This window comes from Lampris incognitus, chromosome 2, assembly GCF_029633865.1.
Source record: "Lampris incognitus isolate fLamInc1 chromosome 2, fLamInc1.hap2, whole genome shotgun sequence".
Taxonomy (NCBI): domain Eukaryota; kingdom Metazoa; phylum Chordata; class Actinopteri; order Lampriformes; family Lampridae; genus Lampris; species Lampris incognitus.
Genome location: NC_079212.1, coordinates 118,943,708 through 118,969,497, shown reverse-complemented (window position 1 = coordinate 118,969,497; position 25,790 = coordinate 118,943,708). Strand labels below are relative to the sequence as shown.

The 25,790-nt window shown below is 43.6% G+C and overlaps 1 protein-coding gene across 1 annotated transcript in view; it reads left to right on the top strand.

Moving 5' to 3' along the window:
• Positions 1-2,041: 2,041 nt before the first annotated feature.
• Positions 2,042-25,790, top strand: part of rybpb (RING1 and YY1 binding protein b) — a 42,231-nt gene continuing 18,482 nt past the window's right edge. The window contains exons 1-2 of the mRNA XM_056274427.1: positions 2,042-2,152; positions 2,777-2,902. Of these exons, the coding sequence (XP_056130402.1) occupies positions 2,127-2,152; positions 2,777-2,902 (152 nt within the window). The 5' untranslated portion in view covers positions 2,042-2,126. The remainder of the gene's footprint in view (positions 2,153-2,776; positions 2,903-25,790) is intronic.

The window sequence follows — 25,790 nt, the reverse complement described above, 5'->3', positions numbered from 1 at the left end:
GTGAAGGGGAGGTGCAGGAGAGGCACAGTGTTTCTTCCAGCACATTGGATGGCATAGTCTGTGAAAGCTAGGAGCGTAAGAGATTGATTAAAGGTGTCTTTCATAAATGCTTGGTGAATAAAACATTGTTTTCTGTGTAATGACAGTCCTGGGACTAAAGTAGTCATGTAAACAATGCAGGGCAATGCGTCCAGGAGGGGGATGAGAATCCATTTGACATGATCATCCTGGAAACTGAATGAATAAAAGAACCTTTGATTGAAGGATGGATGGCGCCATTTTTCTGATTAGGGGAGTGTTCAATGCACATAGCTTTGAGACTCACATGCTTAGCCATTTTCATTGATGGCTGAAGACAGCAGAGGATCCAGGGATGGGCAACATGATCCAGAAAGGGCCGGTGTGGGTGCAGGTCTTTGTTCCAACCAAGCAGTTACACACATGATTCCAAGACCAATAGCCTTTGCCAAGGACCTTGATTTGTAGACTCAGGTGTGTAACTGCTTGGTTGGAACAAAGACCTGCACCCACACCGGCCCTTTCTGGATCATGTTGCCCATCCCTGATAGGCGACACAACATTCATACACCAGATTACTGAGTCAACAATACAACTGCAGCAACACTCATAGAACAATGTCACCAGGCTCATTGACTGCAGTTTTCAAAGACACATATTGCAGTCACTGCTGCTGAGGTTTGCAATGACACAACACTGCCTTGTTTTGTGCATAAACCTTTGGTACTCAAACTACAAAAGCACACATTTTGTAGCGAATTTGGGGACCGCCACAGCCGGGACATGAACACGTGTCTCCCACTCCGCAAGCGACAACGATACCCAGTCGACTAAAGGGTCCAACCCGTTAGTCAAGGAACAACGTATCTACTTATCCATGCACATTATACAACACCCCTCCTTCGGGAAGCACGTACCCGCGCTTCAGCATATCAACTCTCTCACGCCTCTGGGAGCACACGCTTCCGTTGACCTCACGGTCTCACCATCCCACTTCTGACACCAATGTAGCAAATTCGGGGGGCCTCCACAGGAACTGCCGCGGCCGGGACGCGAACGCGTATCGCCCGCACCTCGGAGAACATCGCTGACCGCTCGACTAAAGAATCATATCAACGTATCTACTTATCCATGCATTTTACAATATTGTAAGATAACCCTTTCGACAAATGTACAATTTTCAAAGATCGGAGACAGAGCATTAACCCAATAATGACATGGTTATATGATTGAGTGAAGGGGGACATACCATTATGCAATTATTATATATGTCATATTGTTCACTAATCTACACAAGGCGCTTGGAATTGACTGGCACATATGCCTTTGTTTAAACATTATGTGTGTTTACCACAAAGGCATACGTGTGCATTTTACCTGAACATCAAGATGCAATATCAGCGACCTACTCTTGTTGTAATATTAATACGCCCTTTGGTCAGTGCTGAGGATTCCATAAATAAATAAACAAACAAATAATTTTTAAAAAAAACAACTTCATTTATTGCGAAGCACACCAAAAACACATTTCAGCTGTAATGAGGCTGGTGAGATGCCAAGACATAGAAATGGGCAATATATCTTACACTGTACCATACCCTAGACTACGCTTCAGCATCTCAGAATCTGGGCTCTTTGCCCTATGCCTATCTGTCTGTCCATGACAACCGTTCTCTCTCAGCTGTGTCCCAAGATGAACTTTGTTTCTCAGCATTTTTAAACACCCCATTACGCTTAGTAGCGCAGTGCCAGGGCTAGTTAAAAACGGTTCGTCAAAAAAAAGAAAAAATATGATCCACTACCGATATTGCTCATCTTTATTATCAACAGACCGCAATCTATTTCTGTTTATATGAGGTCTGTCAAACATCCACAGTAGCTATTTCGCAAATACTCAGCCAGACTTTTAAACCGAGACGCATTCCGATTGGCCGCATCGCAGTCACGTGGGTTGCAGTCGCTCTGCCCTGCCTGGAGTCAGCGCTGAGCCGAGCTGTCCGCCACAGCGTTAGCAGCGGCTCTATCTGGATCCACCGCGCACAACCTACAACAATTACTGACAATTACAGGAGCCCCTTTTTTCTTTTTTCGGAAGAGAATTCTTCATCATGGGCGACAAAAAGAGCCCTACCAGGTAATGTATATCGTAGCCGGCACTATCCGCTGTCGATTTACTCGTGTTTGGTCAGAAACCAGCGGCGTCCGGGGGTTGATTTTCGTCTGCTTTCGCGAGGAGCGTTTCTCCCTTTTCGGCTCGTATGCCAGAGCTAGCTAGAATAGTGCAGTCACTATGGCGGCTTCTCGCTCCCAACAACCAGTCAGTTACAGACAAAGGGATTTTTTTCCAGGAGGATACGCCTGGCATTCCCTGTAAAATAACCCTCCGCCGCAACGAGGCTGCTGCCAAGGTCAATGTCGAAACGGACATTACGCGTTATTCCTTTTTATTAGTCGACATGCTAAGCACCGAGCCGAACATTTTAGCAATGCTCGCCTGCGTGCTAGCCTAGCTCGCAATACAATCGGACGCCGTGGGCAGTCGCCCCGCTTTGCCGAGCCAGCGGGGGCTATTATCGAAGAGCCTGCACCACCAGTCGGGATACGAACAGAAATGCTGTGACAACGTGAACATGGCTTTTTTTTCTTGCAACACTGGATCACTCGCAGGTCATCGGGTCGTTCGGTACTACTGTTAAATACGAAATGATGAGAATAATTTTTTTTTTAACTAGACCTTTCATTTTGTCTATTTTGCAAGGCCAAAAAGACAAGCAAAACCGACGGCTGACGACGGCTACTGGGACTGTAGCGTCTGCACCTTCAGGAATACTGCCGAGGCTTTCAAATGCAACATCTGCGATGTAAGGAAGGGCACATCCACAAGGTAACGTAGCTCTGTCTGAGCGTCTCGTTTTTCCCCTGGCTGGCTGCAGCATAGCATCGCAATTTATGAGAAATGACAACTTTGATCGATGGCTTGTTTTGTCTGTGAGCGAATGGGAGTGCGGACTTGTTGATGGACACCATTGCAAACATCTTGACAGTATGGTCTCCATAGTCGCGGGCTGTTATCAATAGACGACCAACATTACTGTTTTTTATGCATTCGTCTAGGTACTGGCTGCCTTCACTAGCCAGAGGGGGGGATGGGGTGGGGAAGAAGGGACCATACTTCATGATGGCTGTACAGCTACAGTGCATCAACAGAGCAATGCTACCGTGAAAGACTGATTTTTTTAAATGTTTTTTATAGACTGGAACAACGCGAATGCATGTGAACGTTTCACCTACCTGTAGGATTGCAAAGTCTGTCTTCAAAAGGTTCTTGTCAGAAGGCCCTATTAGTTTAATTGATATAAAGTGAAGTGGATTTTCGGTCGTGGGATGAATTGAATGGTTTTAGTTTAACAGTTATGGTCCTAATTTGTATCAGATTTTGTGATTGAATACCGATAAACCTTTTATTGAGCTTTCCATCCATTGTATATTTTGGATTAGTCATGGTAGGTCATTTTATGATCAATGTAGTGAGACATTGTTAGTGTTCACAAGAGTTTTTACCAGCACATTGCCGAAATGAAGTTGCTGTTTTCAGTCATCAGTTGCCACATTTGCACACCTCTTATCATTCTGAGATAACGAATATGTTTTCTTTAACTTTTATTCTCTCGTAGTTGTCTTAAAAGTTTGTTTTCAGAAAATGCCATGAGATGAGTCAGATCAATTTTGGAAGTTCACAGGCTTAGCTGTACCAAAATTGCTTTGTGATGTGATGAAACCAAGATTGAATTGCATTGGTGTTTTTTGACAAGACAGGATTCCCTTTCTGATTGCCTTTGCCACCACCTCCTACCTGTTCTATGGAATGGTGTTGCCGATAAGTTGTCTATGTCACAGTGTGAGTTTACATACACTTCTCATCAGCTGCACAATGAGATGGAGAGACAGATGAGTCATTTGTGGGTCTGTTGACAACTCCCCTGTGTTCTAACCTTTCCAGCTGTGGTTTTACAATGACTGGCTCAACTGATACCCCTGGTGCACCACAAGTAGGGAAAACACACTGACATTGGTTTACTGAGAATCTAAAAGATGGGGCTAAACATTTGCTCCCCCCTTCTCTCCCCTCCAGTCTTCTCCCAGCAGCCTGTATCTTAACGCTGTAGCTGATGATGCAGGCAGAGCACACTGCACGAGACAGGAAGCAGAGAGAGAGGCATGTCGTAGTCTTACCGCTGTGTTTTGGCAGCGGCCCAGTTACCTCTATCTGGTAAATGGAAGCACATGACATTGCTGAAGTGGCTGTCACACATCCTCATTTGATCTGAAAGGTTAATCTTTGATTGATGCAATTGTTTACTGTTGTTGGGATGCCTCTTATTCTAATGAGCACTAATTGGCAATCTTTTCTCCTCTGCATGGGATAAAGTGACATGGTTTCAGCCAAAGAATCCCCACTTTGGAGTGAGTGTCATTTGTATTTTTCCTTTTTATCTAGAGCTCATTTTGAATGGGCTTTTGTGTCAAAATAAAACTCAGTACTCATTAATTACTGCATTATGTCTGGTGAGAGTGAAAAGAATTTTCTTGACATTGCACTTTGCTCCAAATAGTCCTTGGTGTTTTGTGTTGGTTTGATCATAGATGGACATGGATATTGATTCATACGTCTTACTAATCTGCATTGATGCCCCGCAGAAAGATTTGTAATAGTTTATGTACAGGATTTACTTATAGAAATGTATATGTCTTCATATTGTGAGCTATAACTTGCTATGCATTTATCCCAAAGGCTTCTTAAGAAAACTGTCACAAAACATAGATTTAAAGACTGCTGACAATGATCGCTTTCATCTGTTTAACTGCCCCCCCTCACCAATTTATCCATGGATGCCCTGAGGTAACAACATCTTGCAGCAGGAACTTTGGGCAGCATTGCAGACAATCTTGCACATATTCTAGCTGGGCCTAGTAAACTGTTGGTGTGACTGCCAGCAGTCAGCTTGAACAATGGCACTTTGAGGTGGTCAGAATCAGGACAGGAATTTCACGGCGGACATAACGGCCTTGACCGCTGTGCCCCCTCAGTTTGGCCTTATGCCCCTCAAAACATATACACTGGGGCCACAGTGGCCTTGATGCCCTGCCCACACTGCTCCATAGGATTTCACCATTTTCTCCTTTGCCCCTTTCCTGTCAATACGGTTTTTAGACACCAGTCTTTTGTTGAGATTCTGAATTCTTATTGGGCAACATCAAGCGAAATGCTGTGCACATAATCAGTGGTGGGTTCAAGTTTGAGCCTGTTATGAACCGCTGGAAAACCGGGCTATTTATGATGATAGTTTGACACAAATCTAGCACCGGCCAACCAGGAGACTTGACTTATCCTGATGTGCCATTGCCACAAAGCTATGACTGAGTGAACTTCTGAGAAGAGAAGGTCGACTGAGCTGTGATAAGAAAGTTAGATAAATTAGCGAACAAATAAGACAAAAAACTCACCGTTATAATGTTACGCATTGCTTGTATATCGCTACAACATTGACAAATAAAATTTCCTCCCACAATGGTCAAGGTTTCTAATGAAGGGAAGCATGTGCCTCAACCTGCTACACCTTATTAGAATCATCTTAGTGTCCCCTGTGTCGACCTCTTAGGTAGCATGGCAGTTCTCAATCATGAAAAGAATGCAGGGAGACTGGCAGTTAAGCCAGCATACGTTCACCATTACAGACCTCCTCATCAAGTCACAGGGTTGTGTTCCTGCAGATTATCAAAGCCAAGAAGAAGTGGCAAAATGGTGGGCAGCTGGCATCACCAAAAAGAGGCCAAACATTCATCCTTATGGTCCAAGGAACCCCAAAACATAGACTGCAACTCCCCCAACACCCCATCCCCATCTTCAGATGAGTTCAGTGTATGAACTTTTGACTCTGGAGTTTTGCACAAATATTGGTAATTTATAAATACCAAATTATTTCGTGAAATAAACAGCTTTTTTATGTATTTCATTGAGTTATACTGTGTCTTGAAAATAAAAACAACCTTAACCCTTAAGTTCATTATTTCTGTGGACTTAAAACCATTGTTTTATTTGATGGCCTTGCTGCCCTGGCATTTGGCCTTTGTACCATCAAAAAATAGACAGCACCAAAGACCAAGTGGCCTTGCCCCTAAAATGATGAAATTCCAGGCCTGGTTAGAATACAGATACAGTCCCCTCTATGTATCGCCTCATGTCTAGGTTGGGCTACACTGCTCTTCAACTTGGTGAGGGTAATTCTTACTAAATTACCAGTCTATAGTAAATCCATCCCTTGCCTTGCAATATTCGTGATTACCAGTGATCATGCAATGTCTGATTTTTCTGTTGGTTTATTTTAGAATTCTTCAATGTTGGGGTGTAAAATTGGTCCCTGGGGTGATAAAATCAGGGGAATACTAGATTCATGTGACAATTAAATGAAATGAAAATGGAGAAGAAAATTTGAATCTATTGCGTACAGTTCGGAAATCTGTTTTTTTAGATACTTGAAAGACATGATTCTAGCGATAGGGATGAATGGAAAAAGTGGATTTAGAGCTCTTGGCTTTTCTGTAATGAGTAATGTTAGATATAAACGATGCTGATGATGAAACTGTGGACTAGTGTTCACATATTAAAATACATGACCTCTATAGGTCTCATTATGGTTATTACAAAAGACACAAAACCCTGGCGCACTTGAGAAGACTATCAATTTTAAAACTACCATTTTGGAATTTTGTTAATATACCAATACAGTGTTTCCCACAGGTGTGAAATATATTTGTGGTGGTAGCTGGCGGAAAGGGCAGGCATTACCTGCCAGCACAAAAATGGCCTACTACATGTGACAAACAAATACATGTGACCTTTAACCCAATATTTTGATTTATCTCAATACTCATATCTGCTGAGTAAATGCATGAAAATTTAGTAGTCTAACCTTAACCAAAGTTAGTCTGTGTCTTTCTAACTGCCATAGCCTGGAGAGAAAAGAGTAGTCCCCCCTTGTCCGTGGGGATATGTTCCAAGACCCCCAATGGATGCCTGAAACTGCAGATAGTACCGAACCCTATATATACAGTACTAAGTGACTAACGGGTGGGTAGTGTATACAGTGTGGATACGCTGGACAAAGGGATGATTCACATCCCGGGCAGGACAGTGCGATATTTCATCACGCTACTCAGAACCGTGCACAATTTAAAACTTATGAATTGTTTATTTCTGGAATTTTTCATTTAATATTTTCGGACCGTGGTTGACCGCAGGTAACTGAAACCGTGGACCACTGGTATAATCTTAGCCAGGACAACTTGCTGCAAGTTGCGCAATGGCCAAGTTACGTGTGCTGAATACACTCTTGAGTCTTGTAGCTACCAACACAGCATAGTTGCCACTTTCTTTCATAGAATTCGAAGCTACTACCAAAGTCAGAGAACAATTACACAATAAGGAGAAAAGGAGTTGCTTTACCTGTCCATGCTTGGAAAATATCTGTGTCCGCCTCTTCTAACGATGTAATACCAGAGAACGTCTCTCTCTCTTTCTCTCTCTCTCTCTCTCTCTCTCTCTGTTTCTCTGCAGAGTATGTGCGATTGTCAGTAGACCCTTGTCGCGATAGCAGAATGAACAAGTAAGAGAGGGGTAGAGCGAGGGGAGATTGTTCACTAGTTACTCGATTGTGGATGGCGTCGTTCTGTCGGAGGAATGAAAAAATAAAAATAAAAAATGCTAAAATGGGTCGCCAAATATACTTTGGCAGCTGTTACTATACCTGGGCGGCCCGCCCAAGTAAAGTCTATGTGTGGGGAAACACTGCAATAATAGATGACAGCTTTAATCATTCAATCAATTTTTCCTTTATTTCTGGTTTACAGTGAGTACGTGGTACTTTAATGGGGACTGGCTCTCTTCATTTTCCTCTCATCTTGTTGTTGCTGTTATTGTTGCTGCAACAGATTTATCCCGTTTCTTTCCCCCTGAGCTAAACTACCATTGGCTGTTGATGGCAGTGCAGTCAGATTTCAGTCTTGGCTTGTTTTGGACCACTTCACATTACAGGCATCCACCTAGACCAGGTTTAGCTAAATTAAACATGTTTGTCCTCAGGCTTGTCTGGAGAAAGTCTTGAGTTTTGAACCCCACATAACGGTTGACGATCTGAGTTGACAGTCAGTCTTTCTTTTCCTAACATAACCAGTGTTGTCAAAAGGTTTCAGTAGGGTTTATAATTCACCTGAAAATCATCTGGTGTGACCTAGCCTCAAGCCTTCTACAAACATATTGATGGTCAAATAAATATTTATTTACACTTGGGCTCATTACAAGTATTCCTTGTAGACTGCATGGGGTCATAAAAGAACGTGTACAGTTTGGACGGTATCTGCAATAGTTTTGCTGGAATGATTAGTATTGCTGCTTGTCCACTACTAGTGGTAGGTAGGGCGGGCAAACTCTATGCCATGCATTTCTCTTTTGTGCCAACAGTGGCAAAAGTAAGTGTTAACGAGACCAAAATTCTAGCGAAAGCATTGGCATGCAAGGAGAGGCCCCCTATCTCCAGCTGAGTGCAACCTAATGAACCAGTTGACCCAATACAGCACGGTGATGTAACACAATCTCCTTGCAGACTAAATCTAGCCTCTGCCACTGTAAGTCTTAAACAAGAAAGTACTATGTATTTTGCACCTGACCTATTCTAATCTCCAAGTACAAGTAGCACAAGTGTTCTGCCTCTTTTGTGCTCAGTTTCTGTTTCTTAAGTAATTGGAGAAGGGTCTTCATTAGCAGCCCTGTGAGATCATATTCAAATGATTCCAGTGTCTGAATCTGATTGCTGTGTGAAAGTGACACCATGTACATCAGTTTGCGGTATGGTGGTGTTTGGTATGCACCTCTAGCAGCCCCAGGGCCCAGGAAGAAACCATTAAGAGCCCTCTAAAGTTGATTGATGGTTTGGATCACAGAAAGTGTTGAGGTACCTCAGTATTTGACTGCTACACCGTTATCTGTGTTCTCTGTGAACTGTTGTCTAGTATTCCAATAGTACCCGCATGCTCTGCATTGAAAACACAGAAAATTGATGTTTCTCTTAATCCAAGCTTGTCAAAATTTGACGAAGATAAAATTAATCCTTCAGTCCTTCATTCAACTGAAGCACAGACTTTTGAAATGATTGGATGAGTTGTCTGGTATTAGAACTGAAATATACATCAGTGTGGAGTATGGGTGGGCAGTAATTCAATATTACCATTTAGCATCTTTCAATGATATTGTATCTGGATAAAATTTGGATATTGTCAAATTGTGATGCACATTTTATGTCAAAATTAATAATGAAACCATTGTTTTTAATGACAATAAAGTGAATGGAATTGAATAAGGTTTCTCAGAAAATTAGGTTTGCAATATTTGAGGGAGTTTTCTATGAAAAGTGGTTTTGGTTTGATATTAATGCTTTTTCCTTACCAAACAGCTCAATACAATGAATTTAGGTCTGATTCTTAAACATGGTATTTTTGCGTGTGTAAGCATGCATATATATATATATATATATATATATATATATATATGTTGTCTGTCCCCATGATGGATTTCCTTCAAATTGAACCTAGTATAAGGGGATTTTTTTATTAGGATCGATTTAGATTTGCAAATATATCAAGAATGGTGTGTGTGTGTGTGTGTGTGTGTGTGTGTGTGTGTGTGTGTGTGTGTGTGTGTGTGTGTGTGTGTGATACTTGCACTGCTGGACAAAGTATTTTACACATATCAAGACAGCAGTAGGTTATAGACTGTGCACACTCTGAATGAATGCTGTTCATTATAAAGTGGTGTAATGCAGGCTGAGTTGTACCAAAGGAGAATTATCTAGCCACTAAAATTTTCCGAAACCAGTGATTAAGAAGTAATCCTTCAATAACACAGTATGGACAGTATTTTAGGTTACCATTAATGTTAAACGACATTAACATTTCGTGAGATGATCATCAGATTAGCTTTCGGTATGTCAGCCAAGTTTGAGTTCTTAACGGGTTTTTTGCCAGTTTACTAATGCCTAGTTCACATGGCACAATTGTAGCCCTAATTTCCCACTCCCTGACAGTTTTTGAAGCTCCCCAACAAAAGCCCTAGATGAAAGGCAAGTCAGCACTGGCTTGACGCAAATCAGTGCTCGAGCACTATATGTGAACTGTTCGAAGACGTGAGACACATCGTAGATGCATCCCAGATATCTAGCAGGCTAAATATCTGGACTTGTCGGGGAGTCCAAATCCTGTAGTGTGAAACGTGTTGTGACCTGGTTGTGACTGGCAATGAGGGCGGCGACGAACTACGACCGTGCATTCCTTGCATGCCCGTGTATCCCAATCTATTCCTTCACCCAATTTATTTTTCTTCTTTTTATCGCTGCAAATCAGCGCACAAACAAGTTGGAGGACTTGTTTCTGGTGGCCATTCCTATTTGCAAGAAAAAATCCTGTCTCGCACATTGCATTGCATCATTTCCCATGTCACTTCTCGCATGTATTTTTGTGATAAAACGTAGTTTGGAGACCAGACAGACTCATCAGCTGTGTCCCAATTCAGGGATCGCATACTTTGAAGGACATTGTTCTACCGCAAAGGCCAAACTGAGCGTTGTTAAATGAGATGGTCTGATCTACAGAGGAGTTCCTATTTGCGTCACCAACTGTTTCCCGCCCTTACCCTTGCATCACGAAGCGCCACTCATGTCGCCTAGCAACCTGACACAGTGGCGCTGGCAGCTGTAATCCTGTACGCACCGTGCATTCATTTTTTTTATGATTTTGTTCGTTTTTTTTTTTTGCCACTCATGCCATTCGACGCAAATACATTTGAAGGCTGATGATTGGTGTTAACATCACTGGCTGATAGCGCACGGTGCATACAGGATTACGGCTGCTGGCGCCACTGAACTGACAGTTTGAGATGACAAACAGAAGTGAAAATAGAGCCGGGATTTTATTTTACCCAATACATACATTTAAAAGTGTAACCATTGCCTGTTCCTGGAGATCGAGATGCAATTTTCTTGTGGAAATAATCCAGTCATCACTGGCGCACAATGAATCTTAGGATTGGCTGGGCTGCAAATAATCAATCATCCATCCATTGTGTCCTTAACATTCTGACAAATGAAGGCCACATTTCTCGGCTGCATTTGAAGGAGCCTTCGGAATGGGACAGCCTTAATGCACTGCTGTGATGTTATCAAAGACATGCATGTTAGGGTTAATACTCCTGTCTGTGCTCCTGACCGAGGCATGGCAAGAGCTGGAGTTGGTCCGTGGGCGCTGCACAGCAGCTGCCCACTGCTCCTAGCTACATGGTTGCCCACTGCTTCCAGTGTGTGATGGGATAGGTTAAATACAGAGGACGAATTTCCCCATGGGGATTAATAAAATGCATCTAAATTATCTAAATCTAATTGGTCTTCAAATGTAGCCTTCGAAGGATGTGGCCGCTGAATTTGGGACAGAGCTATCGGGGATTCCTCCTGGTGAAAGATCTTGAAACGTGTGATCCCCTATTGCCGCTCAGTCATGTTTTGTGAAAACTATAATGACTTCAAGATTCCTTATTACAAGATAGCAAGTTGGGGGACATCCGGGTAGCTCGGCGGTCTATTCCGTTGCCTACCAACACGAGGATCGCCGGATCGAATCCTCGTGTTACCTCCGGCTTGGTTGGGTGTCCTGCAGACACAAGTGGGTGTGTATCCTGGTTGCTGCACTAGCGCCTCCGCTGGTCGGTTGGAGAGCCGGTTCCAGGTGGGAATAGCGTGATCCTCCCACACGCTACGTGCCCCTGGCGAAACTCCTCACTGTGAGGTGAAAAGAAGCGACTGGTAACTCCATGTGTATCGGAGGAGACGTGGTAGGCTGCAACCCTCCCCGGATCGGCAGAAGGGGTGGAGCAGCAACCGGGACGGCTCAGAAGAGTAGGGTAATTGACTGGATACAATTGGGGGGGAAAGGGGGGGGATAGCAAGTTGTGTAGTGTGAACAGTACAGCGATCTGATGACTTTCAAAGTCATGTAGTGTGAACTAGGCATTAGACATTTAAGGTTAATGTGTGTCTGCATATAAGAAATGGCAATACAGCGGTATCTCATTTCAACTCAAATATTTCCTGAAAAATGGCCAACTGCTTAGAAGTCATTAAGAAAATGTTCACTTGCTCCTGAGTTTTAAGGGGAACCCTAAAACTGTTGACATGCATTGAAACTCATTTAGTGGAGTTTGTGTTTTTGTTTGCCTGAGGTTTATTTCCCATGCTTACAACTTGCATCAAAATGTAAAAAAAAAGAGAAGACTCAAACTGAACTGGGGACAGCAGCCATTCTGCTGTCCTCCCTCTAGTTCACGCATATGTATTCTGTCTTGCTCCTATTGACTTTCATTTCTCTTCTCTCCAGTGCATACCTCAAACTGAACTGGGGACCTTTACACAGTGTCTGTTTCATATATCTGTTAATTGAGTAAAAAAATATCTTGTAGAAAGTGAGATTATACAACAGCAGTATGAGTTAAGGACTGCATGTTAGCCTGTCAAAGTTTTAGTTAAAGCTTACATGTTAATTATAGCAGTGGTCCCCAACAATCAGGCAGCCTACCCTGGTCCCTGGTGGTGGCAGCAGCATACCAGACCATGATGGAGTAGGTTAGGATGGACTCGATGATGGAGTGTAGAAATTCACCATCATAGTCTGTGGTAGGTTGAATTTCTTCAGCTACAGCAGGAAATATATCCTCTGGTGTACTTTATTGATGAGGGAGCTGTATGTGTGTGTGTGTGTGTCTTTAATAGATGAAGCATTTGTGAGGCTGTTGTTACCATAGGTGCCACTCCGATGGGTGCACTGGTGCTCAAGCTACCACTGAAAAGGTTGAGGACCCACGGGGAAGGCAGATCAAACTAGTACCACTACTTCTGGCTGCTCCCGTTAGGGGTCGCCACAGCGGATCATCCATTTCCATCTCTTCCTGTCGTTGCATCTTCCTCTGTCACGCCAGCCCACCTGCATGTTCTCCCTCACCACATCCATAAACTCTTTGGCCTTCCTCTTTTCCTCTTCCCTGGCAGCTCCATATTCAGCATCCTTCTCCCAATATACCTAAAATCTCTCTTCCGCACATGTCCAAACCATCTCAATCTTGCCTCTCTTGCTTTGTCTCCAAACCCTCCAACCTGAGTTGTCCCTCTAATATACTTGTTCCTAATCCTGTCCTACTTTGTCACTCCCAATGAAAATCTTAGCATCTTCAACTCTGCCACCTCCAGCTCTACCTCCTGTCATTTCGTCAGTGCCACTGTCTCCAAACCATACAATGTAGCTGGTCTCACTACCATCTTGTAAACCTTTACTTGAACTCTTGCTGGTACCCTTCTGTCGCAAATCACTCCTGACACTTTTCTCCACCCACTCCACCCTGCCTGCACTCTTCTTCATCTCTCTTCTGCCCACCCCATTATTTTGAACAGTTGACCCCAAGTATTTAAACTCCTATGCCTTTGTCACCTCTACTCCTTGCATCCTCACCATTCTGCTGTCCTTCCTCTCATTCACGCATATGTATTCTGTCTTGCTCCTACTGACTTTCATTTCTCTTCTCTCCAATGCATACCTCCACCTCTCCAGGCTCTCCTCAACCTGCACCCTACTGTCGCTGCAGATGTCATCTGCGAACATTGTAGTCCACGGAGACGCCTGCCTTATCTCGTCCGTTAACCTGTCCATCACCATTGTAAACAAGAAAGGGCTCAGAGCCTATCCTTGATGTAGTCCCACCTCCACCTTGAACCCATCTGTCATTCCAACCGTAAACCTCACCATTTTCACACTGTCCTCGTACATATCTTACACCACTCTTACATACTTCTCTGCCTCTCCCAACTTCCTCATACATTACCACACCTCCTCTCTCGGCACCCTTTTATATGCTTTCTCTGAATCCACAAAGACATAACGTGACTCCCACTGGCCTTCTCTATACTTTTCTATCAACAGTGTCAAAGCAAACATTGCATCTGTAGTGCTCTTTCGTGGCATGAAACCATACTGCTGCTCGCTAATCATCACCGCTCTCTTAACCTAGCTTCCACTCCTTTCCCATATCTTCATGCTGTGGCTGATTAACTTTATACCCGTTTAGTTACTATAGCTTTGCACATCACTCTTATTCTTGAAAATTGGTATCAGTATGTTTCTTCTCCACTCCTCAGGCATCCTCTCACTTTCCAAGATTATGTTAACAATGTAGTAAAAAGCTGCACTACCATCTCTCCTAAACACCTCCACAAATATGTCATCTTGACCCAACCGCCTTTCCACTCTTAACCCTCTTCATGGCTGCCCTCACTTCCTCCTTGCTAATCCACTGCACTTCCATAGTCCCTTTCCCCACATTATCCAACCTTCTCTCGCTCCCATTTTCTTCATTTATCAGCCCCTCAAAGTACTCTTTCCACCTTCTCAATACAATCTCCTCACTTTTCAGCACATTTTCATCTCTATCCTTGATTGCCCTAACCTGCTGCACAACTTTCCCAGCTCGGTCCCTCTGTTTAGCCAACCGGTACAAGTCCTTTTCTTCTTCCTTAGTGTCCAACCTCTCATACAATTCACCATGTGCCTTTTCCTTTGCCTTTGCCACCTCTCTTCACTTGATGCTGCATCTCCTCGTACTCCTGTCTACTTTCTTCATTTCTCTAGCCCACTTCTTCTTTGCTAACCCCTTGCTCTGTATACTTTGCTATTCTTCCTCATTCCACCACTAAGTCTCCTTGTCTTCCTTCCTCTGTCCAGATGACACACTAAGTACCTTCCTCACTGTCTCCCTCACTGTTTGTGCAGTGGTTGCCCAGCCATTCGGCAACTCTTCACTACCACATAGTGCCTGCCTTAACTCCTCCCTGAACTCCACACAACAGTCTTCCATCTTCAACTTCCACCATTTGATCCTTGGCTCTGCCTTCACTCGCTTCCTCTTCTTGGCCTCCAAAGTCATCCTACAGACCACCATCTGATGCTGCCTAGCTACGTTCTCCCCTGTCACCACCTTGCAGTCTTCAATCCGTTTCGGATTGTGACTCCTACATACGATAAAGTTCACCTGTGTGCACTTTCCTCCACTCTTATATGTCACTCTGTGTTCCTCTCTCTTCTTGAAATATGTATTCACCACAGCCATTTCCATCCTTTTCGTAGAATCTACCACTATCTGTCCTTCCACATTCCTCTCCTTAACACCATACCTGCCCGTCACCTCAGTTCTCTTCACCAACATTCCCATTGAAGTTTGCTCCAATCACCACTCTCCCCCTTCGGTACACTCTCCATCACTTCATCCAACTCACTCCCGAATTCCTCTTTCTCTTCCATCTCACACCCAGTTTGTGGGGCATATGCGCTGATAACATTCATCATCACACCTTCAATTTCCAGCTTCATATGAATCACTGTCCAAAACTCTCTTCATCTCCAACACACTCTTGACATACTCTTGCTTCAGAATTACCCCGACCCCATTTCTCCTCCCAGCCACACCATGGTAGAAGAGTTTGAACCCACCTCCGATGTTCCTGGCCTTACTCCCCGTCCACCTGGTCTCTTGCGCACACAATATATGTATCTTCCTTCTCTCCATCATATCAGCCAGCTCTCTCCTTTTGCCAGTCATAGTGCCAACATTCAAAAGTTCCGACTCTCACCTCCACAATCTTATCCTTTCTCCTCTCACTGCCTTTGGACGTGCCCCTCCTCCCCCCTCCTTCTCCTTCACCCAACAGTAGCATTGATTCAACCAGCACCCCTCTGGCCAACAGTACCGGTGGTGGTCATTGGTAACCCAGGCCTCGACTGATCTGGCATGGAAATCTGATTTATGATCCTTATATTTTATTTGGCAGAGGTTTAATGCTGGATGCCCTTCCTGATGCAACCCTCCCCATTTATTCAGGCTTGGGACCGACACTAAGAATGCATTGGCATCCTCAGTGGCAGGGTTAAACTGAATGAATGAATGAATAAGTAAATAAAAATGACATCTAAAAAAAAAGAACTGCATCTGTTTATTACACACACGGTGTAGTGTTAAGTTGTGGGTGTGGCCAATGTAAATACTGCATGATGAATACCAAGTTGTGATATTCATATGTGTAGGTTTTTTTTTGTTGCTTAGGTATTGCTATCGGTTGTACTATTATACACATAAGCAACATAGTGTTGTGTTGTGGCCAGTGTGTATGTATATACTACCCCCTCAAGACTGTGTGCTGGTACAGTGTAGCCTGTTATAATTTGTAGCAGAGCAGTGTCGCATTTTGTTGCAGTTTGTGTCTGCAGACGACGGTATCCTAGTATGCCTAAATCATGGTAATTACCAAAGCAAGCACAATGAAAGTGATTTTGTGACAATCATCACCTTGGTGCTATTTACTTATTTTGGGCACCCACAGGCAAAAGCATAAATCGGCACCTATGGTTGTTGTGATTTTGCTTGTCATCTCCTGTTTATTGCTTGAAAAACAGACGTGATAACGAAATGGAACTAGCTGTCATTCGATGTTTGAAGAGAATGGCAACAGAAAGAAGATCCAATCAATGATGACAAAGCCCATCTGAAGTCCACTGCAACCCACTTGGAGGCGGGTCTGGCATGCTTTGGCACAACTGCGGAGATAGTACATCTTGGGCGTGAGTCGGCACAACCCAGCGTGTCTAAACTGGTAATGGAAATGCAAATCTACGTGGCATGACTTGGCGTGGTCAAAAGTGCCAATGGAAAAGCTGCACAGGTGAAGGAGAATGGAGCGGAGAGCCATGTTGACTGCATCGTCTGTTGGCTCTGGATTTGAACTGTAGTGGATCCAGGAGGGGGTGGTGATGGACCTGAGATGGGATAGCACAAGGTGTTCAAAAGTCTTCATCACTCCAGAGGTCAGAGTGACAGGTCTGCAGTCAGTTAGGCGTGTGGTCCTTGCCTTTTTGTACACAGGCATAATGGTGGAGGCATTGAGGCAGGCTGGCACCCTGCAGTCCTCAGGGAGGTGTTAAAATGTCTTTGAACACTGGAGATAGCTGGCCTGACAGTGTTTAAGGGTTGAGGGGAGACGGCATCGGGTCCGGTTGCCTTGCGGGGGTTCTGTCTTCTGAACAGCCTGTTAACATCCCTCTCCTGAATTGAGAGAAGGTGTGGTGGGGGGGAAGGGAGTGCTCAGGCTGGGAGTTTGTGTGTGTATGTGTGTGTGTGTGTGTGTGTGTGTGTGTTGGCGGGCGGGGGGGGGTTGGGGCAATGGAAATTTGGCCCTTGGAGCAGGGGAAGGGGTGGTTGGAGCTGCTGGAGTACAGGGGCTGATGGCTGTGGGGTTGGGAGATTCTAGGGCTTTTTACACAGCCTTTTCAAGGTGGGAACGTTATGCCATTAATCCGCCTCGCTGTTCTGTGTAAAACATATGAACACGAAATTGGGGGGCATTGTTGTTCCAGAGTTAAGTCAGTAGTGGAGGTAGTCACGACATTTGAGTAAAAGGGCCAACCTGCATGACGGGACAGCTGACGCTGTTGTGGTACACGTCACGCCCAATGGTCGCACCTCTGCTACTGGAACACCAACATGCTATGTACAGTCACACACTGGGGCTGTGTTATGCCGCCTTTGTTTGGGTCAGTGTAAAAAGACAAAGCCAGCATAAAGATGGGTCTTCATTACAGCAGTATTGCCGGTTCTCTGTTTAAACATGTCTACAATCTAAGCTGACCCTTTGTCTTTTGAATCGACAGTAGAAATTATTCAGCTCATTAGCAAGTCTGGAGTCATTCAGTGTGGGAGAAGGTTTAGGTTTGTAGTTGGTGTACATGGTTCTGTTTTTCTAATTCTAATAAGCTTGGTGTTTTAGAAAAAAATAGAATCAACTTGACATGACAGTTTCAGTCTTGAGATTTTTTTTTCTACTTTAATCCCAGTATTAGGGATGGGCATTTCAATTTTAATATCTATTTCATTTAAACAACAATTATGTAAACGGTTAAATGTCTAGTCTAAAAAATAAAGCGACCAAACTGATGTAATGTAAATGGGTTTTAAGAGGTTGGCGCATGCTCCACTCAGTCGCTCTGCTCTGGTACTGCTGGCACTCAAAGGAAAGAAATATCCATTCCGACATTCTGGTCTTCTATAAAATTATCACTAGAGTTTGATGTCACCAATGTAAATAAATTGGCAATAATGGTCTATTTTTAATGATATTTGTTCAGTGACATTGGCTGCCTCATAGAGCTTAAAGGAACAATCCGCAATTGATGCACACAGCAGCTGTCCACACCACTTCTGATTGTGGTTTTGCTCAGACTTTGTAAACAGTGTTTGCTTTATTACTTGTGGATGTGAAAACTAGCCAATGCCTCGTTGCTTTCACTTCTTTCTGAGGCTTTCCGTTGTCTACATTTCCCAGTGAAATACACAGTGTTGATCCAATGGCAAGGTATATCACATTTCCTATTGTCAGTAAAGTGCTTGTGTTGTTGCAGTCCTCTGCATAGCGATGGCAGCATATGCCATTATGGATTTTACCTATTAAACAAGGTTCGGTTTGCATGAGCAAGGTGAAGCATTATTCAGAATGAATGAGATGCATCCCATTGCAGAAACATTTTGCCATGTTATTCAGCATAAATAATAGTAAAAGATGGTTAATGATTTGTATAGCCTACTGTTTATTTAGGGAGAATTACAGACAGAAAATAGACTGTATGCAGCTCGCAGCCCTTAAATGTCTGCGTAGGACATCTTCATGCTTCCTGGCAATGTGCTGTTTGAGATGCCGTAAGGAATCCTAGCTCATAACAACTGACTTTTCACATGCTTCATATATCTAACGCTTGTAAGAGTCATAAGATCCAATTTTTCAAAATTGAAATGTATAAAACATTGTTTATTATTTTATCATAAACGACAATAGTATAAGTAATAACCTTTCATTGAAATCTTTCATATTCAATATGAAAATTATTTTTGTTAAACGACTGTTATATTTGATACCATTTAGCACATTCCTAAATGTTTAAACACCTAGTTGGTCAATCCCGCCCATCCCTAATCGCTATTGTGTAAAATTCCCTATTTTGTGTTTGTGATGTAAGAAGGCTTTATCCAGAGTCGGGATGATCTTATGATTGTGGTTAACCCTACATGTGCTAACCATCAGTCAAGGCGATATTAGATATGGTAAAATATTAGGATTTTACTTTTTGTTCTTAAAACCCACCTATTCTATGAATTTGCAGTGGCATCACCCAATGTGTGGTGTGTGTGTGTGGGTGGGTGGGAGGGTGTGTGTGGGTGTGGGTGTGTGTGTGTGGCGCACTGCACGTGTGTACGTGTTAAGGAAGCACAGTTATTGAAAAATGATTAAAGTTTGTCTTTGGTATCTGTATGCGCGTGCCTCTGTTAGAATGATGGAATCGAGTCATCATAATCCATGGATTCTGCCACTGTCACATGGCAAATTGTCTAGGATAATGGAATTACATAAGGGGGACATGCTGGCACACTCCATTTGTATCTGTCCCCAACCACATGCACACACCCACTAACTGAAGCCCCTGCTCTTAGGAAACTGCTTTTGCTTATCCAGCATTATCGACATCTGCACTAAAACCCTGAGCACAAGCGGGTAGTCCTAATCTTTATGTGTTAATTGACGGATTTAAAAGTTCTTAATTACTTCATGGGATTTGGCAGAGTGTGAGTGATTAAATACAATAGCCAATTTGGCAATCTGACAAAACAGAAATGTTGAGAGAGCTATTGAATTGGGGCTCTTCCCTGTCAAGAAAAGAAGAGAAATAGCGCGAGTGAGCGTGATTGAGAGAGAGAGAGAAAGAGGGGGAGCGCACAAAAAGACACAGGAAAGCAGGAGGGTAGGATAAGAAGTCAAAGACAGTCAGATCGAGGGAATGAAGGGGGTTCAGTGTGGAGCTGCAACTAGCTGAGAGCAAGAGAGGACAAGGACAGACACAACAGCAAATAGGCAAAGGGGAGTACAGTGTGTGGGCTGTACTTTGTGTCTGTGTGTGTGTGTGTGTGTGTGTGTGTGTGTGTGTGTGTGTATATGTCTATGTGTGTGTATATGTGCATGTGTGTGTGTGTGTGTGTGTGTGTGAGAGTGAGATTTGTAGGGGGGTCAGATTGGCCAGTATCCTCTCTCCTACAGTACTATCATGTCTTGCATGTGTCTTTTGCCTGCGGAGCCCATGAATTTGAGTTGACTATATTTTTTTATGCTAACATTGATTTTTAATTTCTAATGGCCAGTCTAAACTGTTTTTAATATTCTTTTGATTTCTGGGGCTTCTAGCTAGTAACTGGTGAATGCAGAAACCCTAGCCCAGAAAATGCATCTGGCAGACTTGAGTCAGGACTACAGATTTGGCAATACCAACATAAATGTCTTATATCCTCCTTCGCTGTGTATTCCCTATGTGAATAGCCATATGATTAATTTTTTTGGAGCACAAAACAATCCAAAAAGGTGCTGGTTCTATTGCAAGCAAAGACACAGAGCCAGTCCATCCTCCAAGCATGTTCATTGCTTTGCTTTTGCATGGCACTTTGTTGAAGTCCATCCTCTTGCACATGGTAATCTAATCTTAATAGTTCTCGTGTAACAGAGACATTACTGCCCAAGAGACAGGAACATTTGTTGTGAAAATACAGTGTAAGGCTCATACAGTTTATCTCATAGTCATACATTAGTTATAGGTCTTGAACTGTAATAATAAGCTTTTTGATGAGCTTTATAAACTTTGATTTTCCTTTCCCAGAACTAACCTCATGAAGCAATGTGTATTAGTGCTGACCAATAAATCGTTTTTTTTTCATCGTCATCATGATATGAACATGCGTGATAAACACATTGCAGAAGACTCCTTGAAACACAGTGAATAAGAAAAAACATTTTATTTACACACGCCATGTGTTCACAGTCAGCATGGGAAGATTTGACCCATCAGATGGAGCCCTGTAGCCGGTTACACCAGCAGAGCACAAGTTTGATCTTTAACTAGTGTGAATGTAAATCAGCACTATGTTCGAGTTTACGAACAACTAAAAGTTATACAGTTGCACCAAATCACATATGTTCAATGTAGACTTAAGTCATAGCTTAAAACTTACACCTAACACTAAGTATGTGCAACATCCACCATAATGAAACCGTTAATATGGCTTTTCAGTTTGAACAAGTCCCCCATGGGTAAAATCTTATCTATCTAATGTCAGGATAAGACTACACAATATAAGCATGAAGCATGATTTTGACTTGATATTATCGTCACCGACAAATCTCCAGCATCGGGCCCGATTATGAACATCAGGCTCGATGAACAGGCCTCTTTACCCCATGTAATGTGACATAATTGAAGAACAGCAATGTGACATCTTGGACGGCCTTCGACACCCCGACGAAAAGTCTAGCGTGTCAGAATTTTTTGCATTTTTCTGCCTAGTCTGATATCTCCTACAGCATGTTCCTTGACATTGACCAATAGGATGACAGAGTGCTTTCTGGTACACATATGTAAACATGGCAAAGAGAAAGTGATGCTGCTAATGCTGCTGTCAGGTGGAATGACGAAACTAAGGAGAGGTTTGGTGAGCAGCAGCAACAATACCCCTGTCTTTTTGATGTTTCCTTGAGGGAGTACCAAGACAGAGTCAAAAAATATAGGCCAAATGTTGGCGAGAAATAATGGAGGCACTTCAGCAACCCAGTGAGTAGCTAGTTAAACTATGCTAGGTTATCATTCCCCAGTAGCACTAGCCGCAACAGCATCCACAAATTTTTTTTCTTTTCGGTTCAGAACACAAGACCGCCAGCATCATACATAGCGTTTCTGTAGCCATGATTGACAATTTCTTGACCCTCCTCCTCGACGACCTATGAACTCATGCAAGATTGTGTAAGGCAGCATACGGTGATTGGTCAGGGTCATACTTCTTGCCAGTCTCCCGGCCAAGACGCGGCAAGAATGTATGGCACTATGATTGCCTAATCTGACATGATGACCATCATGAAAGACAAAAATATCTTGTTGTCTGATCTCGGCTTAAAACATGCTGCAAAATGAAGGAGGACATGGTTTGCGTAGGCAATGAGTTCTTGGCGAAAGATTAAATCCAATGGACATGTATGACGACATTGACTTATATTCAGATTTCACAGATTTCAGTGCAAAGAAATTCAGCGAATAATGGAGCTCCTTTCCGTTAACTTAAAGCAAAACACAGACAGGAACCGAAATAATAAATAAATATACACAAGAAATTAATATGTTCATGATCTTTGGTCCAGTCGAACGACAGAGCCCTACATCAGCCTCACAGTACACTTCTTGGATCAAGACTTTGAACTGAAAACGTGATGTCTACAGACAGCGTACTTCAAGGTAGAACACACTGGAGAAAACATCGCATGTGGACTATATAATATGCTCACTTAAATATTTTTATTTATCACAAGTTATATCATCATCGCAATACTGAACATTGTTAAGGCACATCACAGATTTTCCTCATATCGTGCAGACCACCTCCTCCTTTTTCTTCGTCGTCTTCTTCTTCCCTCCAACACAGACTGTTAGAAGTGGAAATCTTCAACAGCGTAATTAAAAATGTCCACCAAATTTGGTGATATTTGGAAAAACTGTCATTGATTGCCATTGTTTCGATCAAGATGGCACTGCAGACAGTAGCCTTGGTTCTGTACTCTGGTACTTTTTCTGTCTTTGTTTATTTGTTTAGTTTCCAGCTGGCACTCTCTGATCACATTCAGCAGGGAAAAACTTTTAAATCTCCAACTATCTACTGGTCAAACCATTTTGCCATTTCTCATTGAACTGGAACATTTTCCCAAGCTTTTAGTTGGAGGAGCAGCAGCTCTATATGGGCTTTGCCGGAGCCAATGATCGGGGAAGTGAACTGGAGTGCTCGTTAAACTGCAACTGTGGGGATTTTGAACTGCGCTCCCGTCAATCCACCAGGCAAATGTCAGCTCTCTGACCAACAAGATGGACGAACTGCTGCTCTTCAACAGAACAAACACTGACTTTTCCAGATCCACTGTCCTGTGCCTCACTGAAACATGGCTTGGTGAGCATATACCGGACAGCACACTCTATCTGCCGCACTTTCAACTCCTCCGAGTGGACTGTGAAACCTGGTGAAGCCTAGCTAACGGATAGAATAGGGAGTCAGAATCTGCTTCTTTATAAACAAAGGTTGGTGAACACATATCACAGTGTTAAAGAAATCATGCAGCCCTCACTTAGAGACCATTTTCATTGACTGTAAATTATTTTATTCACCGCAGGATTTTTTTCTTCCTTTATTCTGGTTGGTATCTGTATCCCACCTCAGGCCTGTGTTAGTAAGGCGTTACAACACCTAGCTGAGCAAATATTAAACATAGAGCACACATGTCCAGACTCTCTTCTCATTATCCTTGGGGAATTTAACAGCTACAAACTGCCAAAATACAAACAGTACATTAAGTGTCCCACCAGGAACAAAGACACACTGGATCATTGCTACACAATATTAAAGGACACCTATCACTCTGTCCCGTGTGCAGCTTGGGGACTCTCTGATCACTGTATGGTTAATCTTCTTCCAACCTACAGGCAGAAAGTAAAATCTGCAAAGCCCGTGGTTAAAACTGTGATGAGATGAACCAAGGAGTCAAAACTGCACTGATTAGAGTGTTTTTGAGGCTGCATCGACATACCTGGACGAATTTAACTGACACTGTGACATCTTACATAGGCTTCTGTGAGGTAATTTGTGTGCCCACCAAAACTTCTGCAGCTCCAATAACCATAAGCCCTGGTTCACAGCAAAACTCGGACAGCTTCATCACGCAAAGGAGGCCTACATGACTGGAGACAGGATCCTGTGAAACCAGGCCAGGAATACACTGACAAAGGAGATCAGAGTAGCCAAAAGGGGCTACAGTGAAAAGCTGAAAAACAGGTTTTCAGCTAACGATCCTGAATCTGTGTGGGGAGGCCTGCAGGACATCACTAACTACAGGAAACCCTCCCCCCACACTGCAGAGAACCTTCAACTAGCTGACGACTTCAATGTGTTTTGCTGCAGGTTCGATCAGCCCACTTTCACACCCCTCATCCGCTCCAACTCAAGACATTTACTCAACCACCTGCACCCCCTGTCATCACCCCTTCTCTCCCCACTGGCACTGACAGTCTGTGAAATGGATGTGTGTCAGCTCTTCCAGAGATGGGAGATCAGGAAGACACCAGGCCTGGATGGCATGTCATGCTCCTATCTGAGAATCTGCACAGACCAGCTTGCCCCCATCTTTACATGGATCTTCAACAGATCACTGGAGCTATGTGAAGTCCCCTTCTGCTTTAAACACTCCACCATCATCCCAGTCCCCAAAAAATGATCCATCACTGGACTGAAAGACTACAGGCCTGTCGCCCTGATGTCTTTGGTCATGAAGTCCTCTGAGAGACTGGTGTTGACCCACCTGAAGGGCATCACAGGCCCCCTGTGGGACCCCTTGCAGTTTACCTACTGGGCAAATAGGTCAGTGGATGATGAAGTCAACATGGGACTGCACTACATCCTGCAACACCTTGACTCCCCAGGGACATACGCAAGGATGCGGTTTGTGGGTTTCAGCTTGATGTTCAACACCATCATCCCAGAAGTCCTAATCACCAAACTCATCCAGCTAACTGTGCTCACCTCCACCTGTCAGTGAATCACAAACTTACTGACAGACAAGAAGCCGCAGGTGAGGCTGGAGAAAATTAACATCCAGCTCCCGAACAGTCAGTACTGGTGCCCTCAGGGATGTGTACTCTCCCCCCGGCTCTTTTCCCTCTACACCAATGACTGCACCTCAGGAGACCCATCTGTTCAACTTGTGAAATTTGCAGATGACACAACAGTCATTGGCCTAATCTGAGACGGAAATGAGTCTGCATACAGATGGGAGGTCAAACAGCTGGCCCTGTGGTGGGGTCACAACACCCTGGAGCTGAAAACACTCAAAACTGTGGCTATGACAAGGGACTTAAGGAGGAGCTCCCCATCACTTCCCCCCCTCACCACCATACTCAACAGCACTGTGTCGGCTGTCGATTCCTTCAAGTTTCTGGGTTCTAGAATCTCCTAGGACCTGAAGTGGGAGTCCAACAACCACACAGTCATCAAAGAGGTCCAGCAGAGGATGGACTTCTTTTTCCAGCTCAGGAAATATAACTTGCCTCAGGAGCTGCAGATCCATTTTTTACACTGCAGTCATCAAGTCTGTTCTCTGCACTTCCATTACTGTCTGGTTTGGATGGGCCACCAAATAGGACAAGAGCAGACTACAACAGACAGTCAGGTCTGCAGAAATTATCAGTGCTGACCTGCCCACCATCCAGGACCTGTACACCTCCAGGATCAGGAAATGGGCAGGGAAAATCACTGCAGACCCCTTGCATTCGCAACCTGTTCCAACTTCTCCCCTCTGGTAGGCGCTACAGAACACTGTACACCAAAACCACCAGACACAGGAACAGTTTCTTCCCCTTTGCCATCATACTTATAAACAGTTAACTCACTGGGTCTGTGCAATAACCCTGGATCACGATAATACCTACTGTACCTACTACTACTACTACTTTCAGCTGTTCCC